At 34.6% G+C, this 11,410-nt stretch overlaps 1 protein-coding gene across 1 annotated transcript in view; it reads left to right on the top strand.

Annotated features, from left to right (window-relative positions):
* ZNF407 (zinc finger protein 407) overlaps nt 1–11,410 on the top strand; it is a 335,801-nt gene that overhangs the window by 31,598 nt on the left and 292,793 nt on the right. Inside the window, exon 3 of the mRNA XM_061364680.1 lies at nt 4,003–4,117. Coding sequence (XP_061220664.1) covers nt 4,003–4,117 — 115 coding nt within the window. The remainder of the gene's footprint in view (nt 1–4,002; nt 4,118–11,410) is intronic.

The raw sequence follows: 11,410 nt of genomic DNA on the forward strand, positions 1-11,410 counted from the left end.
TTTTAACATCTTGTGTGTAGGTCTTATCATGAAGTATATTTTTATTGTGCTTTTGGATGGCCCTAAATACGCAAAGCAGTAAAAGAATACATTTCATTTTCCAAGTCATTTTTCAGTGGTTTGTGCAGGGGAGGTATAGAAGGGTTACAGCATAGAGTTTTATATGCCCTCTTTCTCACAGTACCTTTAAATGAAATGGTTTTCTTATCCTTTGCTTATTCACATAAATAGTAATGTGGAGACTTTTATTAATAGTTAATGGGAAGAAGGCTTTCTCTTCCAATCTGTGTTTTCATATTTGTGATTTCCTTTGTGACTTACAGAACCTTTTCTTCCAATCTGTATCACAATGGATGCAGTTGAATAAGAAACAAATCTTTTTGGGTTATTGGAAACAGTGGCAGGGGGAACTGACCTACTCCACGTATATACACTGGCTTGTAACATTGGTGAGGCAAAACCCAGTATTTCTAGCTTCTCACCTGTTCCATGATAACAGCAGATACATAATAGGAGCAGAGCTGCACATTTTTCCCATTATTGTTCTGATAGTATGCTTTTTAAAAAAAGCTTTCTTCAGCATCTGGATGTGCGTATATATTTATATGTACGGATCTGTAACCATATCCAAAGCCTTGCCTTTTTTATTGAGCAATTGGTGACAGTTTGGGCAGGGGGGAAGGAAAAGGAAAGTTATGTAAAGATACAACTAATGATTTCCATTAATAGAAAAATAATGTCTCAAAATACCGTTAAATAATGTAGGAGATTTTCACATTGCAAATGAAAGGGAAGCTTTGCTAGAGAGGACATAACAAGTAAGTCCATCACATGTTGACAAGTGAAAATGAGGAAGTGTAAAGGAAAATAAAAAGAGTAGTAGAGGTGGAAGACTTTTTAGTTCGCAATTGATGGAGGTCCCATAAACTTAATTAACAATCAACATCTGAGGAAAAATCACCTGCAACCATATCATCTTTGTTTTGTTTCTCATCAGATTTCACAGTTAATGTAAGGTTTGCTCGATGCAAGTGTGGTATCTACTCCCCGTGTCCTGTACGCATGGAGAAACGGTATGATGAGATTTCATGTGGCTCTGCTTCATTTGCATTGGGCCTGATCTAGGGATACAGCCATACCTGCAGGTGTAGGTGATGTTGCCTTTGGCTAGTTTAATGCTGAGGTGGTGAATGTTTCTTGTGGTTTTTGGGTCTCTATTATCTTAATGTAAAGGAAGGACTGTGAACTTCAGACTTTGCTGCAAAACAGTTGTATGGTTTGTGTCTGTCTGACCTCAACTCTCATGTTCAAGTTTGTGGGTTTTTGTTGTTATTGAGGGTTTATGTGTCCCCGCCCCCCCCCTCCCCCCCCTTTTTGTTAAGAACCTTATTGTTTACTGCTGCTATCAGAAAATGTCACTTTGTTTCCATGCCATAACTTGTGGGTAAAGTAATTCTGTGGCTTTTTTTTTTTTTAACTCATTTGTTGGAAAGATGCTATGTTGAAAGTATTTTTCTCATTTTTCTGTGAATTACAAGCAAGGCCAAGTGTGAATCCAGTAGTGTCATATTTAACACAGCATGAGAACCATTAAATTTTGTGAGAACTGTGGCTAACAAATGGTTAATTGCTTCAACATTGTTTCAGTCTGAAATTAGCCTTATAGCAAACACAGATTTTTTTTTTTTCTTTTTTTGCCCCATTAGTTCAACTCTTAGTCTTAACATCTTCATCTCGAGTATAAAATTTTGGGTTTTTCCAGCAAAGAACATCCTGGAACAAATTTGGCACCAGCAATCTAAAAGGGAGGTACACTGCTTTTGTTTCAGGTGATAAATCCTGACTGGAGCCTGCCAGCACTTGAATTTTCATGGAGTTTAAATGGAGATGTTAACAGATATTCAGCTCTGGATCTGAGAAATAAATAAAAAAACCCTCAAGGCCTCACTGATTTTTGGATGAGAGCAGTCAACAGAATAATACGTTTCTGTATTGTCAGCACACTGTAGCCACAATTGGTCTGAACTTGAGTTCTTCACAAAGGAGTCATGTAAATGGAAAACAGCAAAGGTCTTGTATGGAAACCCTGTGGGACACCTGCTGTAACAGAATGAGGAACAAATTTACAATTTAATCAGTAGGAGAGAAACTAAGGGAACATAGGATTGAATCCACATGGTATTTGAATCCTGTGACAAAAAAGAGCATTATAAACAACAGTGGATTTAAAAATCCTCCCCAACTGTGGGCTTGATGTTATTAATTGTGCAATTAGTCTTTAAGATCGTAAGTTAAACCATCAACTTTTAATACTCTATTAATGCAAAGGTAGGCTTTTAAAAAATTATTATTTGCATGGGTCTCCTTACAGAATGCAGTGTTGATTTGAAATGTCACCAAATTAACGATTAATTTAGTTTTATCAGGATCATTTAAATAAACTGCATTTTTTTCACTGTGATTGATAGAATGTGATTGCTGTTAGCTGCAGTCTAAACCTGCTTTTGACATTTAAACTTATAAAGCTGACTAGATATAACCATTCAGGTGCTAAATATATTTTACATCTACTTCCAACAGTAGAAATGGAAGTATTAAGAGATCTGGCTTCATTGTCATTGAACTGTGAAATATTCAACCTTGTCTGCCTGTGCTTAGTACTGTTGACTTTTTTATTTCAGTTAGGAGATTAAAATTAAATGCTTCATTTTTCGTCAGCTTTTGGGAATTAAATTGAAATTTAAGACTCTAAAAATTTTTACTAAGATCCTCAATTTCAGCCTAGTTTCTTGCAGGATATTCTGTTTTCAAGGGCAAAGCAAAAAGGTTCATTGATCAAGTATGATGTAGTGCAATATTTTTCTTATCAGAGCTCTTTATGTATATTTATTAAAGATCACATATTTCATACTATGCTTAACTGTATTGGAAGAAGTACTTCACAAAACATATACTAAACGTAATATGGAGACTTTGTGACCATATTGTACTTACTTTTAACTGCAATTCTATGATTTTGATTTATTGATTTACGGATTTAGGGGTCAGAAAATTGAAAAGTACTACAGCATGCTTTAAAATGTTGTTGCTGCATAATAACATGGGGACCGACATGTGCCTAGTTTAACTATATCAGTAAAAGAATAGTTTTTCCATCCTCAAGAAAGGATCAATGTTAATTAAGATAGACAAATAATTTGACTTTTTGTTGAACTGATGTGATACAAGAGATAGGCTGGTATTTCTTCCTTGGAGAAATAATTTCAAAGTTCTTTGGTCTGCAGTAGGCATTTAATATTAAAGTTTGTTCTTGAAATAAATAATAGCCAAAATGTCAATACTTCTGGTTTGCAGAATAATCATAAATTCTTGACCATAAAACAGTCATAAAGGCATAATATTTTATCCAGTGTATATTCATACATTGCATGTCATTACAATAGCTAGGTGATGAATCATTTTCTCTGTGTGACAGAACAAATCTGAAATACCAATGCTAATGTGAAATCTGTTCTAAGTCGGAAGACTTGTAAAATTACTTTAAATGCGTCTGCTTAAAAACTGAGTCCATTTTGCAGCTTACACCAATATCGAGCCACGTTAAACTATCACCTGAGTTTCATCATTTGGAAATGGGGAAAGGTGTAGAACAACTTTTGCCATCTTGTTGAAAGGTTATCTACCTACTAAATTGTCTACTCATTTTAGTGAGTTTTTAAAATAATAATTTTAACAGAGTAAATTATTCCTCAGAGTTAAGAGGGTAGTGATCTTGAACTTAAGGAAACTTTAATGAGTAACATATAGTATGTACCATCTGTGCTCAGGGAGTCATAAATTTATGTGCAAGATGTGTTTTTTTGTTAGGCAAAAATCTCAAGCAGGTTAAATGTGGGATAGGCTTTTTTAAAGGTTATTTTTTTCCCAGGATTTTTTATTTCTTTAACCATGGGTGATATATTATTCTAATTCAACTCATATCTTATGCTAAACTTTACTTAGGATCAAAGCCATTCAAGTGCAAGATATGCCACTTTGCAACAGCTCAGCTCGGAGATGCCAGAAACCATGTCAAGAGGCACCTTGGGATGAGGGAATACAAGTGTCATGTCTGTGGGTGAGTAAATTGAAACAGTCTCCACCATGGTTAACCAGGAGAAGAGTGCAGGATATGCATTGTTTCAGAATTGAAAACTGTGATGTGAGCAAGAGTGGCTAAAATTATGCATGCATATCCTCCTTTCCATTGTTATGGTAAATTCCTTAAATACAGTTATGACATTCTTTTCCCACTTCTAATCCTGCACTGAAGATGAGCAATTTTATGGGCTACAAGGTCAATTTGAACCTGTAATCTGTAAATTGACTAAATTATAGGATGTTCATTCACATTGCCAGGGAGAACTGTAAATTCCATTTAAAGACATAAAAAATATATAATATAGACTTTACTGTGTGGGGTTTTTTCTTTTGCTATACTGTTATAATTTTAGTACCATTAACAGATTTCTGGACTCCATTAGGGTTTTCGTTCTTTACGAAAACAAAACAGAAGACTGATTTTTCAAACAAACGGATCTAAAGTATTGCAGGCATAAGACTTTAAAAATAAATTGAATTCTTTTATGTATGCTTGTGTTCTTATTTGTCACCCAAAAAATCTTGTTTTTCTTTTTTACTTAACCGTTATTTTCTCAGAAGGATCGTTCATAATGTTTAATTGTCCTTCAAATGTGTTGCATTTAATAGGAGGCATTGAGACTCCTTAATGCAAAACTAATTAATTTAGCAGAAATGTTTAAAAGGTTTTAAAATGCCATGGCATATATGGTACATCATAGGACATTCAAAGTTGGATTTTAATACCCTAGTCCTGATTAAAAATATATTTTAATGTTACTATGCTGGAGAAATTAGCTAATGTATGCATCATATAAAAACATTTTACTCAAACCTATGTAATGTGCTATAACAGTCTTATAGCTAATGTGTAGAATAGCACAGGTTCAATTAGATGAGGCAGTGCACACATGAATAGTGTAGTGTGATGCTGGGTATAATATTCAGCAGGAGGGGTTTTTTAGCCCTAGTATACTGATCTACTGCAGGACAAAGTGAGTTGCATATTTTAAGGGACAAGTGGTGAATGTTCAGCTGGAGATGCAGCTGAGTGATTTTCACTGATTCATCTCTCTGTTTTTCAAATCATTTTGCATGCAGCATTATGAGATACTTTGGATGTTTTTACTCAAGAAAGTTAATTGCTGACTTCTTGAAACAAGAAATAAAAATGTATGAGCCCAATTCTTAAGACCACTGAATATCCATAGTACAATACCTTGTGCTGCATTTTATTTTGCAGAACGTTAAACATTATGTGTGGTAGTCGATTTTATATTGTTTGACAAATCTTGTTTACTATCTCTGCTATATGAATTGTTAAGAATTTGGCATGGAAGATAGTTAACAACTGCAGATTCCCAAAACTGTTTAGCTAAGGCTAATCTCTGTTCTTTAGAAGTTGTCAACAAACTTGACAATGGTTCTTTATTCAATTCCCTTTTAACTTAAAGTGAAAAATCATCATATTATTTGACTGAGAGGAGAAGTAAAAAACAAAATGTCAAAATAGATAATACTGTATCTTTCCTAAGAAGAGAATTAAAATGATTAGGATTTGGCACAGTACCCCATTTTTTCTAAAGCTCATTCCTTCAGGATTGCCATGTTCTTAGAATCTGTCTCTGAAATTACACAACTCTCGGTTGCAATTCATGATGGCTGTGCAAGAGAGAGAGAGCAAAGCATATGTGAATGGTTTAAACTGTGGGCTTGATTATTAGTCACTTTGCTTACTGTATGTTGCTGACATGTCACGCCTGGTAGCCAAGCAGGTACTAACTTTCCATTTTTGTGTAACATTATATTGATAATTTTCATGAACCACATGAAGCTGTGTTATTTAGATATGACAAAATAATCAGCTGAAGAGACGTATGCCACAATACCCTCTGCTCACAAAAATCTGATTTATATACCTGTTTAAATAATCATGACATTTCACTTAATGGGCACCAAGAATTTTAAGAATTATATATTAACATGGATTAATTATATATTAACACGGATTTAATAGAAAAATACATTTTTATACTGCAGCTAGCAGTCCTGAAGAATTAAGCAGGATTTGAAGAAGGAGAAATGACCAGAGCAATTTGAACCATAGTCCAAATAATGCACATGCCATCCTTAAATGTGCAAGAAGAGGGAAAAAAGCGCAATAGCCTGTGCTGTATTTCTGCTGTTTTAATTGAAAGGATTGGGTAGTGTGTAGGTGAAAAAAATAAAGTAGCAACATAAAAAAAAATAAAATTGCTAGGATTGGCTATCGGATTAGTGGCACTGTAGAGCATTGGTACATTAACACCACTGACAATGTCAATTCATTATCATTGATGGCTAAATAATCTTAGAAATGCTCAGTGGACCTATTAGTTCCTGAACATAAGCAGCTCATGCTGCATTTCTTCATTAGGTTTAATTGCTATAAATTTTACCTTTTTAAAAATCATGCTTTAAAAGGTGAACTGATCTTTCAGGAACATTAACTCTGTAATTTTGTCACAAACAGAAGGTCCTGCACTATGTTTTCTTTTCTATAGTAGTTAATATTCTATCCTCTGACTTTTAGATTCATAGTAATAAGCCCTCTGCTAGTTACAACGATAAATTTTGTTCCAAAAGCTTTTGAATGTGCTCGGGCACTTTGTAAAGGTGAAATGTCAGAGCAACATGGTGGTGTAGTGTGGTCTCAAAATACCAGTCCTTTTTTTTTTTTCCTTTTAAAAAAAAAACAAAAACAAAAATTCTATGGATTTTTTTGTCTTAAAAAAGAAGCAGAAGGCTGCATCTTTTGTGTTGTTTTAGGAGGAGTTTGCTGTGTCTCAGTTTTCCAAATGGTCCTCATATTTACATGATACAAAGTATGCAGTATATAATTCACTTAGCTGTTGAAAAAGGCAGTAATTTTGCTGTGTTGTTTTATTTTTTTTTTAATTGAAGTTCAGGGTTTGTTTTTCTTCAGCTGCACAGCAGAAACTACATGACACAGAAATTGGACACCGCTAATGTTTTAACATTTGGAATAAACCGTCTGCTACTCATTTCCTTATCGCAGATGTGTGTTAATTGTTTTCTTTTCCATACCCATGGCTGTAAAATATATCCCATTATTTCAGAGGTAGTATCTATTTTCTGTGGGTAGCAAACTGCTGCCTATTTGAATTTAATTTTTGGAAGTCTGCCTCTGAAATTGGCTGATACCCTGGGTTAGATGAGCAAATCTTGGTTGCCCAGCATTTAAAAATCTTGTTTCATTTGCCTGGTGAAATGCTTATCATGCACTTTTTGAATTTTATGCCTCAGGTAGAACATGAAAAATGCATTGTTCTGCACTTGAGATTTTGAGCAGAATTTATAGGCAATGTTTGATTTAAAAGTGCATCTACTATTCCTTTGCATTTTTCTTCCCTTTGCTTTCAGAAACAGAGTTTTTGGGAATGTAGTTACATGTTTCAAGTAAGAGTGGCTGCTTCATTTGTTTTTTTCTTCTCTCTTTTATGACTTCTTAAAAATCTGCTGAGGAAGATGGCTGTAAGGTAGGTTTGGATTTTTAGGAAAACTGTCAGTATTTAATACATGCACATAAACATTTTTTGTTACCTTCCTAAAAATTGAAAGGATATTGTAGCAATAACTTTATTATGTTTATTCCATGTGTACCAGCCAAGTGTTTTAAGGAAGGAAAGTATTTGTATACACCAAGGAATTTGGAGGGAGGTGGAAAACGTTGGTCATTTTCTGTATTTTACTGAAGTAGTTGTTTCTTGTAGGTTTATTTTGTTTGGTTGGTTGGGCATTTTTTGGTTTTGGTTTTTATTTTGGTCTCTTGTTTGATGGAGCTATTAATCTTTTTTACTTTCTGCTCCTTAGTTCTCGGTTAGCTTTGAAACTTCTTTTCCCAGTTAATTCTGGATATAAGATGTTCTGCTAAAGAAGTGTTTTGCTAATTTTATTTATCTTTTAAAGCTTCATATAAACAAGCTTTCAGGAGTGTTATAGTGTCCCAGGCATGAAAATAGCTTCAGTTTTGCTGCTGTTGTTCATGCTAAGAATAGTTCAGAGATCTTAATCTATGTACAGTTCAGTATTTTAATGACACTGGTTGCTTTGAGAATGTCTGAAGAAAAATAATCACCTATATCAAGTATAGTGGCTAGCAGATCTTTGTACTTTATAGATAAGAATGTGCTTTGACCAGCTGCATAAAAAAAAATTGGCTGTACTCCTGTGTGTGGTGTTCTAAAAAATATTTTAGATTCTCAGATTTTTTTTAACTGATTACTGTTAATGTCAGGCTACTTTTAGTGGAAGCCTGCTCTTAAGATTGCTTTTAGCATGCAAAAAAGACTTATTCATAAATGTATTGGTAGGAGCAGGAAAAACATATTTTCAAGGATGTCTTAATGTACTGTAATGTAAATTAATTATTTATACTTGTGCAGTTTAGGAAATCCTAAATAGAAAGTTACTACTCTAGTAAAACTATTTTTGTGTAGTATTACCTAGTTTTTGTGCATTAAAAGGGATCTCTGTGTAGATGATTATAATGTCACTTTCTGACCTTTGCAGCTTGAATAATTGTAAATCATTGCTTCATAACGTGTCAGAGAATGTCTGTACTAGGGAATTAAATGGCAGAATATAATAGACCAAATTATTGCCTGTCATGTTTTCAACAACACAGTTAGTATTTGAGTTACACTTAATCATTACGTGCATTAGCAACTTCATTGGAATCCAGCTTCAGGCTGAGCATGAAATACATTACATTATTTAAACCTCTAATGGTAGAAGTCATTTATTTGTGTTGAAGTGTACAACATGCAGAGTTTCATAAAGCAAGGAACACTTGAGAGCTTAATTTATCCAAATCAAAGCCTAAATGCAGATAAACACAAGTGGCAAAAATTAGTAATTTTTATAGGCTGGAAATATTTAAAAATACATGGTTGTGGGTAATTGTAGGCAGCAGGAATAAATTAAAATCACTATTTTTAGTCAGTTCTGAGAACTAAAACTGTTGTATACCTAACTCATCAAATGGATCATGAAGTTGCATTTTTGAACGAACAATTAATTACACACATCTTACATACAGGTGTGTCCAAACAAAAAATATGTATTTGGTTCAGCTGTTTAAATCAGAGATGTGTGTGTGAAATGACTGTTCCACATCCAGCTATTCTGAGTTTCTCTATCATCTGCTTTTGCTGTTAGGTCCTATCATACACTTGTGTCTATATTTACTTTAGTAAAGAAAAATGAGGTGAACCTACATAATGGCTTTCCAAACTTGCACACATTTTAAAATAAATTAATGAGAAAATACTAGAAAAAAAATATATGGAGTAATGTGTTATACCATCTTGTCAATTTTTTGTTCAGTTATTTATCATTTTATTACAATTGTAAACCCAACCTTCAGTACGCAGTCTTTATTTTTACTATTTAAGAAAACTACTTGAAATGGAAATTATTTACTTTTATTCAAAAAAAGCTCCCAGCATCTTTAAACAACTGCTATGGATCCTATGGTGGTTTGTGCGAGACTCCTGTGGCCTGGAAGTCTGCCATGGAGATGGTATGGAGTCTCGAGTGAGTGGGAGACTTGGGTACAGGCGGTGGAAGGACTCTTCTGTTCAAGGCTGGTATTACATTTGGTACAGAACATCCAGACTCACTTTCTGACTTAATAAAATGTGGTTTCAGCAATTTATATGCTAAATTGGATTGTAATAATGATTTAGGTGTACTTGCTGAAGAGACAAGGTATAAAAGGGACATAAGAGTATGTGTTTGTACTCGAATTGGAGATAGTGGTTAGGCCAATACCCATGATCCATGCTGCGTGCAGTCCAATTCAGTGCACTTCTGAATGTAATTATAGCAAGACACACAGCAGTGTGACCATGATATGTTTTGCACATGCAACTAGTGCTTTTACAGACATGCATTTTTAATTTTTTACTTTCCTGTAGATTGCTCTGACATCCAGGATGTGTGTTTCTGTAAGGCCAAAGGTACCTCACTCTGAACGCATCCTTCGAGAGCAAGCCACTTTTGTCACCACACAGGGGAGGGTTTGAGCCCTTCCTGAGAAGGCAGGAGTCGTGACTGATGGGAAACAAGCTGATAGTGCAAAAACTGAATTTTAACAGTTAGTGCTAAGGCAAGGGGCAGTCCTAAAATTTAGTATGCCTACTGAAAAACTATTCTGACCTTATAACCCATGGTTCAGAGGATTGACCTAACCACTGAGGAAGGTACTGTTAAAAACTGCCTTCTGTTGGGAAAGGGAGATGGCAAAAAAGTTGGTTACCATGAGAAGAAAGGAACATTAGGGTTTTTGGTACAGGTGGTACTGATAAGGAGAGAGGTTTGCTTGATTAAAAGTTTGGATGTATTCTTTTGTTGATAGGCTTGAGTTGCATGGTTTGGATTTATCAGAATTCAAAAGGTTTATCTTTGTTTTAGTTTTGATCATTTATAGGTCGGAATTGCATCAAGCTCTTGATTCAGCTGTGATTTGCCTTGGTGCTTTTAGTAAATTTACTGTAAAATTTAGAGGATAAATAATTGAGCCTAATTTTTATCAATTAATGTATGTTCCCTAGGGTTTGGTAAGGAAGTGGGATGTTACCCAGAAAGGGGAAAAATAGACTCTGATTTATGTTTTATATTTTTTTAACTGTAAGATGTTGCAATGCCCTTAATTTTAACCAGATTTAATCTCTTGACTGCTGAATCAATCTGTTGGGTCATCTGTTTTTTTGTGTCTGATTTTACTTGCATCGACTGTATTACTGTAGCATAGCTTCTTCAGTCGTTACTGCTGAATTTGTTGGAACACCCCAGAATCTCAGAGGATGCAGTGTGCAGTGCGTCCACATCTCATTTCCACTTTAAATTGTCCATTTAAAACCCTTAACTTTGTTTTTCCTACCAGTGATTTTTCCTCCTGTTTGCACTGTAATGACTGGAAATTGTGTTTACTGGGTTAAGTACAAGCAGAATCAGGCCTATAGATTCTAAGCACTTCAGGACAATTAATCTTACTTTCTGTGTTTATTACAACCTTAGGCATCTTCTTGAGACTCAGCGATTAGTTTACTAGGGTAGAACTGGTTTCTCCAGAAAATGTGTGTCTCCGTACATTCGTGTTTCAGGTGTCAACAAATCTAAATGGTAGCAATCAGAAGAGCTGACCAGCTTCTGATTTCATTTTAGTCTTTCTGGCTGTGGTGTGTTGTCTTTCATCCTGTTTTTCTTACTGTAATTCACACTCCCG

The sequence above is a fragment of the Neopsephotus bourkii genome, unplaced genomic scaffold, assembly GCF_033783945.1.
Source record: "Neopsephotus bourkii isolate Nb327-2 ecotype Australia unplaced genomic scaffold, CSIRO-AGI_Nbou_v1 NB_1248, whole genome shotgun sequence".
In the NCBI taxonomy this organism is placed as follows: Eukaryota; Metazoa; Chordata; class Aves; order Psittaciformes; family Psittacidae; genus Neopsephotus; species Neopsephotus bourkii.